Below are 20,905 nucleotides of genomic sequence, written 5' to 3' on the forward strand. Positions count from 1 at the left end.
TCAAATATTTTTAATTAAATGCTGTAGTTATAATCAGAAATGTTGTCATATTTACAGTCATACACAGCATCTCGTAGGTTCCAAGAAGGCATTCTTCAGGTGTCACCTGAAATACCACAGATGATTACTTCTACCATGACCTTTAGACTTTTTTAAATTCCCCTGCCCACACCCATTTTAGCAGCAACACTTTCTCTATGCACTCTGTTCAGTGTGAGACTTCAGTATGTGTGGCAAGGGTTAGGGTTTAAAGAAAATCATTTGTTTCATAACATTTCTTTTTCGTTTACTTTTTTTTACAACTATCATTAACTCTACTTTTACACTTTGGATTTTATATTACTATAAAGCAGTAAATGGAAAAATGTGCGCAAGTCTTTCTTAGTTAACTTGTTTTCTTCAAAAGATATTTTCTTTTCTCAAAGTTAGAACCTACTGTGGCTGGAAATAGAGTGGGAGTGGGTGAGATTTTAATGCAAGTCACATCAGCCGTAACCATACTAACAGCAGGCCTACAGGGATTTTTCTATTGTTGTGTGACATTGCTATGAAAACTAAAATTAATCCACTGGATTTTCTAGTCTTTACTGTTAGGAGTGCTCTAAATAGATTTTGGCATGCTGTGTTTGCAGGTGACACATTTTTTTGTTTTGTATAATTAGAGGTTTGCAGAACAGGCTCTGAGCAGTTTGCTACACTGTGAGGTAAACCTTGTGTGCTCCAATACCTCAGGTAGTTGTAAAATCTGGATATTACAGCAGCAGATATGTTTTGGGTCATATTTTTTTGTTTTTATAAGCACGGCATGCAACTTTTAATCTAAAACAGATTTTTAGATAATATATTCTGTTTAAATCACACTTTGTACAGTTTCTAGAGGAATCATAATTTTAGTGTAGCCTAAAATTAGGCTCATCCATATGAATTGAAATTTCACAAAACAAATCATAGCATTGTTTCTACATATAGAAAATGAATAAATGTGATGTTTTTTTTAACTCTTACAAAATTTTAAAGCTTTGAATTTTGATACTTTGATGTATAATGCTGATGCTGTCTTTGTCACTTGAACATTTTAATCATTTATAATTAATAATTTTTTGACAGATTTAGTGAAAATATTCTTACTATGCTTGCTTTACAATTGTAGTATTTACTTTAAAGTAAATCCATCAATTCAAGATTGTCTCAAACTATTAGATCATCATCTTCAAGGACAGGCAACTTTATTAGCTCAAATCAGGCTAATCTATTCTTCGATTGTTTTAATTCCTCACCTACTAAAGTAATGTATATAGGAAGCACAACATTCTCAGTACTTTTACTTCCTGTTCCTGGTGGTGTCAGCACAAGACCAAGATCTGGGCTCACCTTATTTCTAAAGATGCATGGAAAGGCGTGGCTAGACTTGTGATTGGTACTTCATGTGTAAAACCAAAGCAGACAATTCCTGACTAATATTAAAAAGACCATCATATATTTTGGTGTGATTAAATGCTGACAGTCATAATTTCTAAACAGATCACAATAGCTGATAAGTGCATCTGTTTATGTTTGTGTGTATGAAGGTCACGCAAACATTTATTCTCAACATATTAACTTAATTTTTTGTAAAAGGTTTACACAGATTTTCGCCAGAAACTTCACATCTAATAAATAGGATAACTATTTGTGTATGTTTGCACGTCCCAGATTAGGTCATATATCATCTGCACATACACGCCCACCCGCACACGAGCACCCCCACACACTCACTGACAAGTTTTGAATATTTCTTTAATGTCTCTTCAGCAAGTTTTAAGTGTTAATAATCAAATAGCAGATGTCTGTGCACAAACAGCCAAAGGCAGTTTAGTTACAGAGAAGAATGCAGGAAATGTTTGCACTTTGTGACTCAGAAATGCTATGAACGGCAGGAGTAATCTAAATGTCTCAAACTGGGCCTCGCTTCTGAAGGCCTTGTCACACAAATTAATACAGTAATTCCTGCACACAAATCAGCATTGTGAAGTCTCAAATAATAATTTTCATGGGATGATGATAAGATGAAAAACTATAACTAAAAATTATTAGTAATTTGTGAAAATCTGAAATTTCTCATCAGAAAATTATGTGGGAGGTATATCAGCCATTAGAGCTGCTTGGCACGGATCCATTTTCAGACACATGCCACCAACAGTTGATTAACAAACACACACCGCTAGAGACACAGAAACAGCTTCAACAGTATAAGGATTCAGTTTTTCTTTTCTCTTTTAGAGTTAAGATATTGAATTTGTAGTGTCATTTCTGGAAATCATTCTGCATCACTCCTTTTCCCAATTAGACACATGCAATTGTATTAAACTTTCTGCAGCAAGCAGGTAGACTCAGACCAAAGACGGGACTTGAAATAAAGGGGTTGGCTCTGACTTTGCACCAGTGATATTCACTGTATCAAATATGGCCTGTACAACAATAAAAGTGCTTTGAAAGCGAAACATGCTGCTCTAATCAACACTTTTGTTGCTTTGCTGAGTGCATGAAGCGGATGAAGTGTAAAGGTTGAAGAGAACATAAAAAGGAACATGAAGAGCACATGTTCTGAAGGACGAATTAAAAGAATCAGTCTGGATCGTTAGCAGATGAGAGAAACAAGGGAGCTGGTGCTGATGTGTTTCTCTGTGCACAACCATCTTTTGGAACATGTCCGCCTTAATTAATTTATTTATTTACCAACCAGGAATGTTAAACATTTCCCAAGAGTTTGAATTAATAAAAATAAATCAGCAGTTTTGACTGAAAATCATCATGTTGTATATTTGTAACTAGAGCTTCTGTTTTTTCAACTATGAATTTCATGACAAATTCCTTGTTAAGACACCTTTTTAGGGACGTTGGAGTAACTTAACCTATGCTGTGGAGTGAATTCATTGTGAGACTTATTGAAACTCGTTTTCAATTGCTGCTTTGTGTTGGCAAAGTGATTAAAAAAAGTATTACAGATCCAGTTTTCCAAATGCAGGTTTTTCTGTTTTAGACTTTAATTTCTGGGATACAACGTATACATCTCCTCAGTTAACTAAAGCTGCACAAAAGATCAAGTTTGAATATTTTGCAAACAGTAGTAAAATTATTTCTAGTTGCTACAGGAGGAGCAAGACTGAGTCAGTGAATATACTTTCTATAAACAGCATCGTTCGATATGGTAGCTAAAATGCACACAATAAATAACTGGGGAGAAATGTGTAAGTCCAGGTAAATAATATGTTTAGTATCTTGCCCCCTCCTTTTCTGATCATTTCTGACCAATGTTATTAGTGCCACAAAATCCTCTTGAGAAACTATTTAATCTCTAGGAGTCAAGTCACTTAAGCCATTAGCTGAATTTTTCAGACGGTTTAAAGTTTTTATATACTGTTTGTTCAAACCTGCAAAATAAAATTACTGCAAAATTACAATTTACTAGCAATAACAAAATTTAGGCCTGTTAAATACAAATTTTTAAATCCATTTATAATTTCTTACTCCACAAGCAGCACAGAAACAGCTGCATTTAGCTGAATACATTTAGGATAGTTTGGTCCTTTATGGATATTCAGTCCTCATTTTTGTAGCACTCCTGTAAGCGGGTGCCACAGCTGGTGTTTTTCACCCAGCTGGACGTATGTAATTATCTGTATACAGTAAACTGGTGAACCAGTTCACTTTGACCTAATGTAAGCTGATTATCTCTCCCTGAAATCTTCTCTGTGTCTAATGAAAACAAACACGCCAACAAGCACAGTGCTAGCAGTGGTGCTCAGGCCCATAAGGCCTGCTTTGAGTCGGGGGTCAAAGTTCAGGGAAAGATTATATGGCGTGACACAATGATGCATGAGAGGCCTATGTAAAATCCCCAAAAAAGATGCTTACTGTCTGTCACACCCTTTTTTTCTTTCTGTGTTCATAATGGTTATTTAGGAATATGGCAGTTCTTTGTTTTCATTTTTTTTATATGGTAAACCATATGTCCTTTTTTTCCTTCTGTCATGTCATATATAATTAAATCACATTTGCTTTAAATATGCAAGCATTCGGAATCTTCTGATATTTTTCTGTAACAGTTTTACTGGCACGTTTTGTTATCCATCTTTATACCGACTTCTGACATATGTACTTTTCCCAAACATGTTTGCTCATATTTACTGTAATTTTCAAATTTGATCCCATGTTATTCAAAAATAATAACATGTGACATGTCAAAGGGACTCTGACAGGTTTAAATAAATGGGTAATTTTGAAGAACCCGACTGGTAACTATATAACAACACACCCTCCTCATAAACCAGACCTCATTAAAAATGTCACCTGTTGGTGGGCGTGCGTGTGTGTGTGTGTTGTGCCGGTAGGCTTCTAGTTTTGGCTATGATAAAGTTATCTGCTGCAGTTTGAAGGATCATTGCATATCAATATTTAAAACTTATTAACTTACCAGTTTGGCCTTTTGGTTCCCAGTTCTGTTTGGAGCAAGTGGGTCAGCAAAGTAATTTTCACACACTTTCAGTCTGTGATGCAAGTCCTTAGGAAATCTGTAGCAATTTGTTAATGACGTTAGAGAAGAGTAAGGTAATTCGGACTGCCACAATTAAATAAGTAATAAATTCATTTGACATTAAATTGAAACACAACAACTTTGGAAAAATTGACCTCCCCAGTATGTTCCTCCAATTTCATCCTTGTGAACACCATAGTTTCATTGATTGTGTTTTTTATTCATATTTGGACCACAACAGAAACATGAAATATAAGCATAATATAAACAATATTATACTCACATGACTTTACAATTGACCTTTGCAGATCACAGAACATTTCTTTAAATTATTAGTTGTGAAACCCAGTACAAAACCTCCCCAAAGGAAGGACAAATTGAGACGTAGTTAGCACAATGGCAGACAACTCTTTTTTTGTACCCAATAAAACTTGGGTAACACATGACTCACAGTGGTGAAGGAGTGGAATGAGAATGACACAAAAACGCAGGGCTGGGACATCTAACCAGTAATCTCAATAAATTAATTACAATAAAAAATACATGTTTTAAAACTGATTCATGTAAACACCTTTTTTAATTCCTTCATTTTTAGCTCACTGGTAGCAATGACGCACAAACTCCTGTTCAGCAGGTGATGGTAATGCACCTAAAGTTTGTCTGGCGCAAAGAAGATGTAAGGAGTAAAGAGTATCACAGAAAATCTGCCTCAGTGCAAAACATGCTGCTGTGAGGATAGACACCAGAACTGATGTTAGCTGCAATGTTCCTGGTAAAGGTGCAGAGACAAAACAAGTCAGTCTATTTCGGATGTAATTGTTTAAGACAAATAAAGGTCTATTCTATTCTATTCTATTCTATTCTATTCTATTCTATTCTATTCTATTCTATTCTATTCTATTCTGTTTAAAGATTACAAAGCCCCTTATTGATTAGATTTGATCAGATCCTGCTACATGAAAATAACATATACAAGTTTGAAATTGAGGTGGCATAAAAGGCATAACATTTTTAATCTGTTTGAATGTGTTCAGAATGTGGATCTTAGTTATTAAATGAAACTTTTCCAAGGTTTAAAACAAAACTGATGTTGTATGTGTGTGCAACAGAATGATAAGTTATGTTCCATTTTACACCAAAACCAGCACTTGTCTGCTTTTCACAGTTTTCACACAAGGTTACATCAGCTGGGACTGAAATGTAAGGCTTATCACATTCACTTGGTCCTTGGTTCTTTTACTGTGTGAGTAGGGGACAAAGAACAAGAGAGAGTAGTGGGAAGATGGATTTCCTTTTAAAAAGGCATAGAGGTTAAAGAAAGATCAAGGGGTATGAACAATAAAATATGAAAAAAAAATCCTGATAGTATGTGGGCAGACAGCTTCTCTAACTGATGACAGGCTGAAACATATCACGTAGCTTGTGAGCATGCTTGTGGCGTTGAGAGAAGCGTCTGGGAATTTGACACGCATCGCTTATTTCCCCCCAGCTAGCTGGTCACATGCTTGAATCCAACTTCATGTCTTGGTATGAGTCTGTATATGCCTTCATCTGACTCTGTGGCTATTTCTGTGTGTTTGGGAGCATGCTTACATACACCCACATACACCTGCAGTGGGTAGGATAATTATCCCTGTGCACAGAATCAATCAAAACCAGGCTTGGCAGGTATTAAAGAAGCTGTCATAAAAATGTGCAAGAGAACACACAAAGAGAAACACACACACGCACACATCTGGGATCTGGATTGCAACGCTGATAAGACAGCTCACAGGTGGAAGAGCAGGACTGGATGACAAACAGAAAGGCATCTATTTGTAACAAGGAAGAACTCTGAGGGAAGCGTTACTTGTGGTTTTATTCCAATTTGCAGTTTCCACTAGCTACCTAACAAACAATGATCCAGTCACTACACTGTTAATTCCCCTCTGTTTGTGTATGTGTTAGGTAATATGTCATGTCTGCTAGGAACCGAGTCGAGCAGCCGTCACAGCCTGCTTGTGAGGTATCAGCAGAAATCCAACTTCAAGTTCATGTTACTGCACTGAACAAACATAGACTCTGCCTCTGTCACACACACAGTCTGAGGGGTGCGCTGGCGTGTGTGTGCATGCATGCGTGGGGGTCGGCGTGTGTGTGCAGTAAACATTACTGCATGAAAGGAGAGCTCTCCTTGGTGGAGGATCACTGATCAGCTCTAATGGCTCCAGTTTATAGTGGGGTTCATGACAACACAATAAACTGGAACAGTGTTTGAGGTTCTGCGGATTTCTGTGTATATGTGATAGAACAGTCTCTCCTAAACTCAGTCTCACACACAGTAGCATGCATGCACACACACTCAGTAAGCTATCTCATTTGGTAATCGGCAATTATTTGATGAAACAGTAGCATAGCAACCCAAACATACAAATGAAACACAAACAAACATGTTGCAATAGAGAAATGTTAATCAAGAATGACAAGTTGGAAGACAAACGCATTCTCTGACCCCTTGGCTAATTTGGTTAGCTGTTATATGATATTACTCGTACTTTGCGCTTCTGCGTGTGTGTGTGTGTGTGTGTGTGCGTGTGTGCGTGTGTGTGTGTGTGTGTGTGTGTCATCGTTGTTTTGGTTATCGTTGTTATGGCATCGCTAGGATGGTTACTAGATAACCCAAAAAAAAAAAGATACACAAGCAGGTGTCACTGTGCACAACCTCACACACTAAACACATTCATATTAAAGCATTACAAGATCTAACAGAAGTACAATAATGTTAGAAACTCCTAAAATATGTTTAAATTTGCACTTATTTTGTGTACATCTGGACATGTACACCAAAATGTACCACTGTATCTTTGCATCGCACTTTTTGTTTCTTGTTGTCCAACTGAAGCATCCTTCCAAGCTGTTGAGCAAAAACATCCGTAAACCTCGTGTGTATTCATTTTCATTTCAAAATCTTTACGTTTTTGAAAGTAATCTATTGAAAGATTTTTATGTCACTAGTGACCTGTATTCAACTAGCTGGACAGGAGGAAGCATAGAGAGAGAAGGGGAAGACATGCCTTTGAACTGGGGACAGCTGCACTGAGGACTATAGCTTCAGTAAATGCTGCTCCTGCTCTACCACTGAGCTACATGGTGAAGTCATACTGAGAAGACTTGAGATTTGATTCAGATTAAGATTCTTTAACTAAAGACTTGGGACTTGATACTTAACTCTTGCTCTAGTTTTGAGACTTTACTTGGATTCATGCTCTAAAGACTTTAGTCTTGTCTTGGATTTGTGCTCTAATAACTTGAACTTGTATTTTAAAGACTTCACACTTGAGTCAGCCAAGATGAAATAGAACATATCTGATTAGATAGCATTCATTTTATTTGAAAGTTGAATTGAGATTTGGAGAACACTGAAAATAAAGACTTGCAAATATCTCTTAGTAACTGAAGCAAAACACTCTTTCCTGAACAGGGAGTATAAATCTAATGTAACAAACGTGTTCCCTGAAACATTAAAAATCAAATAAAAGCAGAAAATTCTAAACAAAGGATTTGGTGCACAAATGTAACTCATCAGAAAAAAAGTGGCTAAAATAGGCAGACAGATTTATCACATCATGAGGTCTTTATTGAGATTAATATAAAAGAACATAATGACATGGAACATTTTGTGCTCACTCACTGGAAATAAACTTGCTGGAGGATGTTCGGTTTGACTTTGTGATTCTGACCTTTCTCCCAAACCGCTGAAATATGTGGAAGGGGGAAAAAAATACTAAGTCTCTCCTGACACACACACCTGAAAAAACAAAAAATATTTGATTTGGTAGGTCATGGTAACACTGAGGCTGAGATTAGCATTGTTGATGTGAGCTCCTGTCTGTTTGTGTGTGCGTGAGTGTTTATGATGTGTCCTGATGGGACAGTCGACTTGGGCTTCTGGTAGGGGGTACTCCAATCTGACATGCACTCTGGATATGCCCTACCTAGTTATTCCACTGACAGCCACTGCCTGGGGAATAGGAGCTGGAGCTCATGCACGCAAAGCACACGCAGATTCATCTGTAAAATACACAGACACGTAAAATGTGCCTGTACACACGCGAGGCGGATGTGTGTGTTTTCACGCGAGCATTCCCTTCTGGAGCCAGTGTTTTTTCTGATTTTGCTTTGAGCTTGGCTGGTACAGGAGGGTGAACAGTGGGAGTCTGGTCTGCTGTCACTAGAAAAGTCAAAGACATGCCCTCCCATAGACACACTTTTAGCAAGCAAAGAACCGGAAAGTGTCAGACTGAGCCCTAAATAAGAATCACAAAGGACATCACTCTCATCAATGCACACACACTGAAGCTATAATACATTATTAATTGAAGCAGATTGTTACTTTTAAATATGCTTCCTAGCTGTTTCAAACACACTCATCCGAAAGAATAACAAGTTCACTTCAACACATGCAAGATAGATCCAAATCCCCGAGCTTCATTCTGTTAGAAAGACTGGTTTATTATTACAGAACATGAACTTTCAATAAGGTCATATCATGACTTCTCGTGTGGTCATAAACAGCAGCTGAAAGTGACTGCTTCATTAGTAAATGGACTTTTAAGCTATAATTCTCTCTGTTCGTGCTTTTTGTTCTCTCTGCAGCCGCAGTGTGCCGATTAGAAAGTCCTAACCCAGGTAGTTCCCTCCTACCGTGTTCATGCCTGTCTGTGTTAACTTTCTGCATGTCCTTGATGGTACAGGCAGTGGAAATGATGTTGTTATTTCAGCCTGGTGAGCAAGACAAGACCATCTGCTTTGCTATATAGATTGCCCGCCATGTATCTGGCAGTTTGCATCGATAGGTTATATTTAACCTATCGCTGAACATTGCCTTGCAGCTCTCAACCTGTGCACAGGTCATACTGCAAATTTCCTGACATAGTTCACTTTGTTGTGGTAACATTTATATAGGTATGCTTCATATCATTAGGGTGTTATTCATTTTAGATAATACAAACAAAACTACATTACATGGATATCCCAAGCGTCAGTGTTTTTCAAACAAATATTCTCTATCTACATCACATTTTTACATAGACATTGACATTTTATTGCATGCTGTTTAAGATTTATTTATTATCTTTTGTGAAAGGCCTATTTCCTATAAGAAATAATCTGAAAATAATTTCTAAATGTACCAGTGGAATGGAAATAAGGTTTTAGTTAGATTTCTTTTTTTTTTTAGGTCCAATTAAAGCCTGAGTGAACACGGATACTTTTGTAAGAAATAATCTCAGACACCCATCTAGACCTACACTTCTTATCATTGTGATAAGTCAAATAAGTTTTCCCTTGTGGCTTACCAATAAATTTATGTTGCATACTTTTTGATGAGACTGTGTTCGATGTTGAGAATGATGTTTGAAAGAAGCAGAAAACCCCCTGCCAAGATTGATATGTCATTCCAGTTGCACTTCCCATGTGAACTTCATGGTTATCATCTATCTGCTGTTAGCGTCTATTTGTCTAGTCTGCTTTGCGTAAGCAGTGGTGCTTATTATGTTTACTCTTTTCTCCATCTTGCTGTCAGGACTTATTTTGTGGCGTCACATGAAGGAACAGAATGTGCTTTTGCTGGTCCAGGTCACACAGTCTCACTTTGCCATGTGAAACTGCTTTGCAAAAATATGTAAGCTTTGATTGGTCCCGTCTCTGGAAAAGGACATTAAAGCTGATTGTTCACCATATTCTACAGCTACCAGAAAAATGTGAAAGCATAAAAATAAGGAAATTATGATTGCTCTTTCTTTTGGTTTTTAAATTGGATTAAATATATATTTCATGTGAAGAATGCCGTTTTTTTTTTTAACAAAAAGAGCCTTCTGAGTCATAACCCTAGTGGATATTTCCTCTGTAATTACAGACTGAATTGTAATTTTGACAAAAAAAAGAAAACATGTTTTATAAAAATATTTCTAGTGCATGTGTGAATCCTTATTAACAACAGAAAATAGATGTAGTGAGTACTTTTACTGTAAGGATAATTTGTGCCGGAAACTCAGAAATAAGGACAGGTAGCAAGGATCAATTTGTCCTCACTTATCAAAAATAGCTACACTAGTTTGTTAGATTTAAATACCTTTTATTTCAGGACTGTGAAATTTTTTTTATTTGAATGAAGAGACAACTCAGACCTTAAGGACAAATACACAACACAGTTTCTACTACAGCTACGACAATAGGCTAGAGAAGAGTCAAACCAAACCAACAAGGTGACTGTCGGTGTTGTTTACCAAATGAGAAAATAATAATTTCACTGCATTGCTTTTTTATTTTTGTCTCCAATTCAAATTGAGATAATGTTTGACTGCAGATGTCATTTGAATATTTTCTCACCTTTCAACTGTCCAATGTGAAACATTAGTTTGAAGTGATCTCTTAATGCCAAAGGTCTATTTGGAAATAATCTGTAGATATACTTACACACATTCATGGGAATAATATTTTGACAGCAATTTCTTTGGTGACAAAGTTGTTTGTGGGAAATGTTACTGGTTCAGAAAAGAAGAAAAACCTTAATCGTTTGCCCAAATGTTGCCAGAATTTGAGTTACAGATTTTGTCCCAGTTAGTCATTCCTGGCTGTGGTGAATTACAGGCAGAGTAAGCTTTCCGCAGAGACCATTTAAACCCCTGGCTAGAGTACCAGCTTCTGAGGTTTTTAAGCTGTTGTTGTCAGAGAACAACTGTTCTACTTCCTCCTCTTTACTATAAAACCACATGATAAATATTTAATTTACGAATTCAAACTCCTTCCGGAAACTTTGCTATCATTACTTTGGTCTTGGGTGTGTATTGTGTTGAGCGATGATTGGTGCTTCAGAAGCAACACTGGTGCTCTTTGGTAAATGTCACACCTTTAAAGAAAATTTGTTTTCAGTCTAGAGGAATTTTTAAGTTGCCTGGGCCATAACCTTTTACTCATTAATGTCTGAATTATTGGTGACCATCAGACCAGTTAATAGGATGGATTACCACTGACAGCTGCATTAGCTTGGTTCAGTAGACTTTTACACACTGCTTAATTTGCTAACGTGTAAATATTCTAGATTTCCAATTTTGCAAGAATGAGATTAGAAGGAAATTTTGCTATTGACTATTCCCCCCAGATCAATTTCTGTTTATTGTGTCCAAGACACAATTAAAGCTTGGGAGGAAACCCATCTCTTCATATCAGTCACTTATGAGGAACATTTAAATTTTTAATCTCTCCATTTTAACAACACCATCCTTCCATGTGGATCATTAAGATAAATTGCCTATAAGCTAATTTCCCCCTTGTGAGAGTTAAGTGATGTTAAGTTCAGTTGAGGTTCTCTAATGAGAATACATTGCTGCTGACACTTCACGTTCACTTCCTCACTTTTCTCTTGTTTTGTTCCTTGACAGGCTGGAGACAGCAGACGACATAAAGGACGAGACAGAACAGAAACTTGGAAAAGAGAAGCAGAATGTTGAAACACTCAGGTAAGGATGGTACATGAAAACAGTGCAAGAATAGAAATACAATTTGACGACATGAGGTTGAGAGAGTACGTAGTGTTTGATAAAAACAGCGAGTGTATGTTTTGTAAAAACAACTGGAAATGTCCATCTCTTTTTAAAACCAACACACAAAAAAGGAAACTCTTCTTGGCTATGTGCATATTGGACGGATACTGTACATGGCAGGGAGATGATGTCTGATACCAACAAACTGAGAGAAATGATAAAACGATGCAACAAAAGTGGGAAAAAACATAGACGGGAACGTTAATTCATCTGACCCATGGGTTAATTCCTGTAACTGGAGAGAGAGACTGAAAAAGACATGTGTGGATGACAGGATGGTGGGAGAGGTGACGTGACTGGGAGAGAAGAGATGGGATGTCAAGGAAATAGCGCGTTTTGATCACCCTGCTGACATTGAAAAATTCTACATGAGTAAATCATCAGGGGTCAAATGCATGCAGTTTCTCTGTGTCTCTGCTTTTTACTTTTAACTTTATCTCAGATGACATATCTGGCTCATATCTGTTCCTCCATTTGGGGCTGCCAGCCTTATGATTTATGTCATTTGACATTATAAAACTGACTCTCGTGACAACCAGTGCCCAGGCTCCTCATCCACTCTGCACGCACAAGTGCACAAAGCCCCAGAGACCAGCTCAGAGGCTGCCTTATCACCCGTCTTCTGTACAAAATTTAACGGATCACTTTGAGTTTCAAACCCTAAATTAGAGAAATAACAGCCCTGCATCTCTTTGTGTCACAATCACAGTATTTATAAAGGAATACCATTTTTTAGATCAAGAGTTCAACATGTTCTCACTCACATGTTCCCCTAGAAGTGTTTTTGGAGTAACAAAATGTTCTTTTCAAACATTTTAGTTTTACAAGCTTTGCATTAGTTTGTGGCTTGATGACAGGCGTTCTTGTGATTGTGTATATAAATGTAAAAGTGTTATAAAAAGTGTGCCTTCTTTTGTGGTATCATTGTTACTTTATCTTTATTTTAACTCGACTTTTTAAATCAGATTTAGATTTTTTTATGATACAAGTGACTGTTAATGTTCAATGGTAAAATATGTTTCATAAATTTTCTACATCACGTCTTATCATGTTGTGGTTGTAAAATTATGCCCTGTAATACACTGAATATAAAATGTTATGTTCCGGTGGCTAAGATTAATAGTTTCTGAACTTATTGCATCTTTTAATTTGACTTGCAAGTAACAAGTAATTTAAGAATAAATAAACTTTTTTGGAAAAAATAAAAGAAACAATAAATTTTTTCCACAAGTTTTCACAAGTTCTTGTAACTTTCAGATATGCCACTTTGCCATTATCCAAAATCTAAAATGCCATTACCAGACACCTAAATACTGAGTTTCTGCCATATGATTTACTGATTGGCAATTTCTGTTAACACTTAATAAAGTGGCTAATGAGTGTATATCAAAATGGTTACTTTTTTGTAAATTAGCGGTTCTCTTGGTATCCATCAATGTTCAATTCTTGTTGTTATTTTGCTTTAGAATTGCATGTGTGCGGCTGCAGCAGATCCTCCGAAAAACTCTGACCGTTCTCCACTTCTGTGGCAGCGGGTGCACAGACTTACAGGGTTTCCTTCATCAGCTGACTGGGGCTTGGCAGACTTTCAGTTCTCAGATTTTGCAGCACTGCAAACAGGGCTTTTCAGGTAAAACCTACTCATCAACACACACACACACACACCCAGATACCCATGCATTAAGAAGCAATCTGAAAATGAGTCTATTTTGAAAGGCAATGTAGCGAGTGTATGTTAGTGCAAAGTTTCAACTGAGTGGGAAGTGACATGGAGGAAAAGAGGAAAAAAAATTGAACAAATAATCTTTCAACAGGACTGAATATTAGTTTAACTGTTACACAGACTGCTGGGGAATAATGGTGTGTCTCTGCTGGTTTAAACTTAACAAACAAACTCCTAATTTGGCAAGATGGCGTATGTTTTCATGGGTACATTTGTGTAATAACTGTAAAGAAGGAAATTAATTAGGGATTCTAGTTAAAGGAGTATGACTGCAGTGTGTGTGTGTGTTTAATGCTGACAGTAAATGCCTCAAGGACCGCTAACCTCCGGCTCACCTCATGGGTGGGTCTTTTTCTCTCTGTTGCATGCTCTAAACAGCTGCCAAGTCTGTGCGTGTAGGGGTAGGTGTTCATGTGTTTGTATAGGTGCACACACGCAAGAGAAAAATGGAAATATGGCTTGAAAGAGGAAGAACATAAAGTAATCCAACAGTGGAGAAGTCCTCTGTTTGTATTGATGCCATGTGAGTATGTGTTTGTTCTGATACATGATCATGAAAGCAGCTGCTGCACATACCAACAGATACAATAAACTACACACAGAGAGTTGAGCATGCACGCACACCCCTCCATTTAAATACACAGTGGAAAGAAACCCTGGTTTGCTACAAAGATGGACGTTCAACTCAGCTTTATGTGAATGTTGTTTAGAGAAGTTGAGCTATTAATTCATAAGTTTATAGGGGGAGAAAAGTACCCAAAAAACCACTATAAAGCAAAGATTTTAAAAAGATCCTAATTTGTTTACTCTTTGGTATTCAAGCATTTTGTAGCTTTTTAAAATGGTCTTTAAAAACAGTGCTCTTTGCTCTTTGAGGGTATTTGAACTGTTTTGGTATTAAGTAGAAGGACTGGAGGAGAAGGACTGAAATTTTGTTACAATATCTGTAGTATTTATCACAATTATGAGTCCTGACAAAATTTGTTGCATTTAACACAATATTTTGGGCTTTGAAAAAAAAAACAGAATACAGAACAGAATACTTACAAGTTCTGACACAGAACCCTTTTTCTCTTACTTAAATCAAACTAAACTTTAACAGTTTTTTTCCCAAGCTTACTAGAATATTTTTACTCTAAATGACAGAATAATAAGAGATTTTTAAATTAAAATTTCAAATTCATAAGTTTAGATACATTTTATTTGTATGTGGTAGAGAAGATCTTTGTGATGGCCACCGCAAAATGTAGACTTGGTTATTCTTAAGCCATTTTGTTATTAATTTGGCAATATGATTAGGGCACTTGTACATTTGGACAATCCAGTTGTGCCAGATTTTTAAATTCTTTGCTGATGTTTTGAACTGTTGCTTAAATATTTCAACATATTGCTCTTTCATTATGATGCCATCTATTTTGAGAAGAGCAGCAGTCTCTCCTGCAGCAAAGTTTCTCTAAAACATGACTCTGCCACCTGGATGCTTCACAGTTGGGATGGTGTCTTCAGGCTTGTATGCTTCCGTCTTTTTCTTCCAAATTTAGCAATGGTTATTATGGCCAAACAGTTTCATTTTTCTTTGTCCCTGTGTTCTTTGAGTGGCCTTTCCCAATATATGACTTGTTTCTCTGAGAATATTAACTCTTACATCAGTTGGCATCTTCATGAGGTCCTTAGTATTGGTTCTCAGGATGAGACATTTTTCACCAAAGCACCCTCATCTTTAGGACAAATAACATCTCTCCTTCCTGTATGGCACAAGGACTGGACAATATTTTATTTCACACAAATATTAACTGCATCACTATTTTTTTTTATACATACATGCAGCATTTATAAATGCTTTCACGGAGTTGGCAGTGAGTTTAAACAGTAGCTGGAATCCCTATTGTAGAGTCATTCAAATTGAAATCAGTTAGACTTCTCTTTTCCTTGTCTAGTTATGATTAGATCAGGCTCAGTAGAAAGAAGTAAAGAAGTTAAAGTACCAGGTAGAAGCCAGTGTAAGTGTAGCACTCAAGAACATCTATGATTCATTGACATAAAGTTCTCTTCTCAGTCAGAGGAACTTTGTGAATGTTTATAATAAAACAAAGCAGAAAAAACAGCCAGTAAGGCAGAGTTTGAGACTTTGGCTCAGAATGACCAAGCAATGAAATGTTCAGATTTATTTCTGTCCATGCTTTGTTCCATTGTACCAGCGTTGTAAAAGAAAATCCCTGTTGTTAATTAAAAAATAACCACAAACAATGTGCTTGCAAACTGTGATGAGACTTGGTTTGTTGCTAAACAGTGCTGTCTGGCAGTGTCCCACTGTGATACTCAAGCAACAGTTAGAGGGACTAGGGAATGAAAAATAGTCTGTGAGGAACATAAAGAGGCTGGCTAATACGCACGGATGAATGTGGTTTATGATTAGACGTGGAAGAACAGGGAGGAGATGACAGATCAAGCTTGAGGGCTGTGGAATTTTACACTGAACGAGACAAAGGCAGCCAATCAGATGACAGCAAAATGAAGACACAATCTGAGATTATTCTGTGCAGTTGTCAGCAAACAAGTTGTGCAGCTTGGCGTAGAAGTGGCTTTCAAAGAGATTTGACAGTGTGGGAGTTTTTTTTTTTTTAAACATTTTGCAAAATGGGGGAAAGGTTAAAGCAAATACAGTTTCAAAGCTGAATTAAGGGTGTGTAGGATTCTGTCTGTCTGCGTTTGCATGTTGGCGTGCGCGTGCGTATGTGTGTGTATGAGTGCTTGCATTTAAGCGTGTTTGACCGATCCATGAACCGGAGCCATCTGCCAACACACAGGGCCATCCAAAAACTACTGTATAAGGTATCCATTTTCTTGGGAGCCAGTCTTGTGCATGTGTAAGTTTATGGCAGCTGTATAAAAATGTCACATATATCCTCACAGTCAGAGGGCAGCTGAGTGAGACGTTTCTCATTGCATCACCTTACTGCAATGCGATTCTTACAACTGCCTCAGCCATATATAGAAGATGTCAGAGACTAGATTTGACAATTACATAGTTGAGTTTTATATGTGGAATATAAACATTATAGCTTCAGGGTAAGGCTAGTTAAGCAAATACACTCTTTATGCAGAGACAGTTACACTCCAGGATTCAGGATTTTACCGTGGTTCAATTATTTGACATATTTCCACAAACCGCTGTGTCTCGGGAGCTGGTGTACTTTTATTACACACAATAAACTAGGCAGACACCCAAAAAAGGCCAGTAATACCTACAAACCTGAGAATATAATATTATAGTAATGTACTGTAGTTCCTCATAAAAATTCCAGCATGCAACTGTGTGTATGTATGCTTGTGTTTATGGATGTCTGTAAAGGAAGACTTGCTGTCAGCAAGTCTACCTATGTAAATTACTCTTACTTACTGTGAGCTCTCTTTATAGCTCTGCGTTGTGTCACATGGTGTAAACCCCAAGGAGACGGCCAGTGTGTCTGTGTTATTTAAATTATGTTAATTAAAAAAGAAAAAAACTTTAGATTTTGAGCATTTTCCCACACAGATTGTCTTACAATATTGTAGGTTCTAGGAGTCATTTTTATGTTCTGTGATCTTCATTTCTTCCATTCATTTTTAATTGGATTCAATTCAGCTAAATAACCAGGAAGCTGTAGCAGTTTTAATTTCTTTCTCTGAAAACAATTAAGAGTTTATTTTTCTGGCTTGTCTACATCTTCCCCAGCATAATTTCACCAAGCTTCAGCATGCTTTTCCTTCAGCAGTGGAGTCTTGTTCATTGAGGATTTATAGAAGCCGTTGCATTTGAGTGCATTGCTTATTATTTTCATGGAAAAGACAGTGCTTGCTATTTCTTTGTCTTTCTGAAGCTTACTGGGAATGCTCCTTGACTGTTCATCAACTCCTTTGACTCATCTGTCAGACGAAAAAACTTTGGGTTCAAATAGATGTACATACCGTTCCTGTTATCCTCCATTTTTTTTTCTCTAAATTTTATGTATCTATGCTTTATGTCTGTATACTGTGAACACTTGGAAACCAAAATCAAATTCCTTGTTTGTGGACAGAATCTTGGTCATTAAAGCTGATCCTGAAGTATTGCAAGGAACATTTGGCTGTGACTGGTTCATGGTGAATTTATGTTCTTTATTGTTCTGGATTATGGGTCCAGCAGTGAACAATGGGTGGGCCTGGGGGACAATAACAATATATCTCAACTGGTATCAGGTGCTAACTTGACAGGATCCAGTAAAAGCTTCTTGCTGCAATGCTTTTACTGGAAAAGCGTGAGAGTTGCATATTTGGAGAAAATTGTTTTGAAGCTCCAACAGCCTTACGCAGCACGAGTTCAAACGCTGCAGAGTACAGCAAGCAATTAAACTGTCAGTCACGGCTGTCACTCAGTGGCAACATCAGGGCTTTTCACAGGCCCTTCAAAGTTATTTAATCCTATTAATGAAGCAATAATTTTCTAAAGTGACCATCCAACATGTGTTGATGCTTACTTTTTCAAGCCAATATGCAACAGCTGTTGGTAAAAATTCAGTTAAGCAGTCTTTCACCTCATAAGCTTCAGCAGTTTGTTTTTTTGGGATAGGTTGTACACTTGTTCTAAGGTTTATGATAAGGAATTTTGTCCAGCTATGCTAAAGCAAAGAAACGCAGCTACAGTCATGGTACAAAAGAAAGTACATCCCTTTTTAATCATGTTGACTTGTTGGGATTCTTTACCATGTATGTCACATCTCTGAAAGAGCATATATGATGCTGATCTGCACAACGTTTGTGTTAATGATAATGGGAAAAAATGTCCTGAGATTTAGCGTTTGGATTAAGATTAAAAACAGCCACCTCACCGCTGATAACATCTTCACAGTTCGAAAGTTTGAAGTTTTACCCACTGATGGCCATTCAAACAACATTTTAGAATATATTTAATTTAGCCACCACACAAGATGGTAACCTTTCCAACCGGAGTCTGTGGATCAAAATGTCTTTTTTACATACCTTAGTGCATAGAAATAAAATATATAATCCCATCACTTAATAGTCTGGATAAACTATACACACACCACTCTGTTTTCTTTACACGAAGGAAGTTCTATTTTGACAGAATATACATACCATGACAATTTATTTTAGAAAGTAGTACAGACTGTACCACTGTAAATAGTCCATTTCTATTAGCACAGTCACTGAGTATGTTAGGTTGATATCTAACATACTGTGGTACATTTGTGGTAATTTCATTTTTTGTGAAGTGTTACAAATCTTGCAAATATTAATATTACCATGGTAATAATTAAAACCAATGACAATTTCAATTAAGCTACTTAAAAGTATTTTTTTTTAATTAAAGCTCAAGATGGAAAAGGAAGCGGATGTATTATAAAAAAAATACTGATACAGTTTAGCGCAGTATAGACGCATATACACCAAATAAAGTTACAAATTCCATTCATGAGACATGGGAGGACTTGAGGTTCCACAAAATGTACTCAGTTTCTCACATATAAACAGGGCATAGGAAGTGATGTGACAGAGGCTTTTAGGTGTTCACATGCTTTGGACAAATCAAATAGGTGTGGGGTTCTTTTTTTTATTTTGGTCTTATTGTGGTTTTATAAAATGAGGTTGTGCAATTTGAGGTGTGTGTTTTTGTGCACTTGAGGTTTTAGTTAAATAATCAATGTAGAATCTGGTAGACATCAGACCATTTAAGCAAATAATAGCCGTGATAGAAGGTGTACTTTCTTATTATGATGACTGTAATTATGGTTGTAATTTTCCTAATAAGTCATTTTCATCTTCCATGTAGTATTTTGGTTTGAGATATTCCATTAATGTCTAAGCGGAGGTTTTGGTATATAAGACTGCAACATTGCAACTGTTGCAGTGTAAGCATCAATTTCAAAGCTATCACATTAGACTACTGTTAGTTGCAGTAATTGTTGCTTCTATGAAGTTGCATGTTACTGTTTATCACTGGGAGGAAAGTTTAAGGCTGCGCGGCTTTAATTTCAAACCCTATTTCAGCCCTCAACTATTCCCCTCAAGTTCTTCTGTTTGGGCATGTCTGTGCAGTGTGTAACTGTGTGCATCCTCAAGTGCTGTTTTGTGATCACAGTTCATGGAGGTTTTGTCATTCATTCTTGTGTTTTTTGGTGTGCCTTTGAGTTTGAAAGAGCGAGAGAGAGAGCATGATGCTTTACCCTGCTTGGACCTTGTCATGTCACGGTGACCAGAAAGCAATTATCGTTGTATTGCCGGTTTGAGTAGGACCTCCTACACTCCTCTCTTCCTGCTGAGAGAAATGAAGTGAGTAAAAGGCAAGATGAGAGAGCCAAGAGAGAGGGCGAGTGAGAGAGAGCGAGATCAACAACGAGCCACAGAAAGAGGACTGATTATGAAAGATGCACTCAGAGAGGAATGAAGAGTGAAAGTCCGATGAGGGCGAGTGAGCAAAACAAAGACCTGGAGAGAGCGAATGTCAGGCTGACATTGCTGGATAGTTTGAGTTCTCTCCAGGACCCCAGCCGCTGCGTCCCGCTGCACTTCTCAGAAGGTGCAATTCTTTCAATACTGCAGACATAAACATGTTTACAAACACATACTTCTACAGGAAGATCCAGGTTTGACTTTTGAGGGGGGTTTCTTAAATGATATTTACTGTAATGCTATTTGTTTGAGCATTGCACCCTACACTGTAAAAAGAGAACACTGTAAAAAGTTGGGTTTAAGTTTTAACCCAACTTAAATGTATCAAGTTAAATGGTCACAAGTAATCAAATTACGTTTATGTAATTTAATTTACCATGTTTATTGAGCTGTAAAGTTAAACAAATGCAAACAAAGTAAGTTGGACAAAACCTCTTTCAATTACTTGTGACAAATTAACACCATTTTTTAAAGTTGGAGCTCCATTCTACTTTTTCAGTGTAATTAGATTGTCAGACAAAACTGAAACGTTAAACATAATTCCCACTTTAGTATACGCTAAAGACAGGTTACTAAAAATGCAGAACCTTGTAAAATTATTAATATTTCTTGACCACAATTTGTCCTATTAAAACCAGAAGCTTACCATATCTGATA

General features: G+C 36.9%; 1 protein-coding gene across 1 annotated transcript in view; it reads left to right on the plus strand.

Annotated features, from left to right (window-relative positions):
• lekr1 (leucine, glutamate and lysine rich 1) overlaps positions 1-20,905 on the plus strand; it is a 67,162-nt gene that overhangs the window by 14,489 nt on the left and 31,768 nt on the right. Inside the window, exons 3-4 of the mRNA XM_014471352.2 lie at positions 11,935-12,012; positions 13,563-13,726. Coding sequence (XP_014326838.2) covers positions 11,935-12,012; positions 13,563-13,726 — 242 coding nt within the window. The remainder of the gene's footprint in view (positions 1-11,934; positions 12,013-13,562; positions 13,727-20,905) is intronic.

This window comes from Xiphophorus maculatus, chromosome 18 (assembly GCF_002775205.1).
Source record: "Xiphophorus maculatus strain JP 163 A chromosome 18, X_maculatus-5.0-male, whole genome shotgun sequence".
Taxonomy (NCBI): Eukaryota; Metazoa; Chordata; class Actinopteri; order Cyprinodontiformes; family Poeciliidae; genus Xiphophorus; species Xiphophorus maculatus.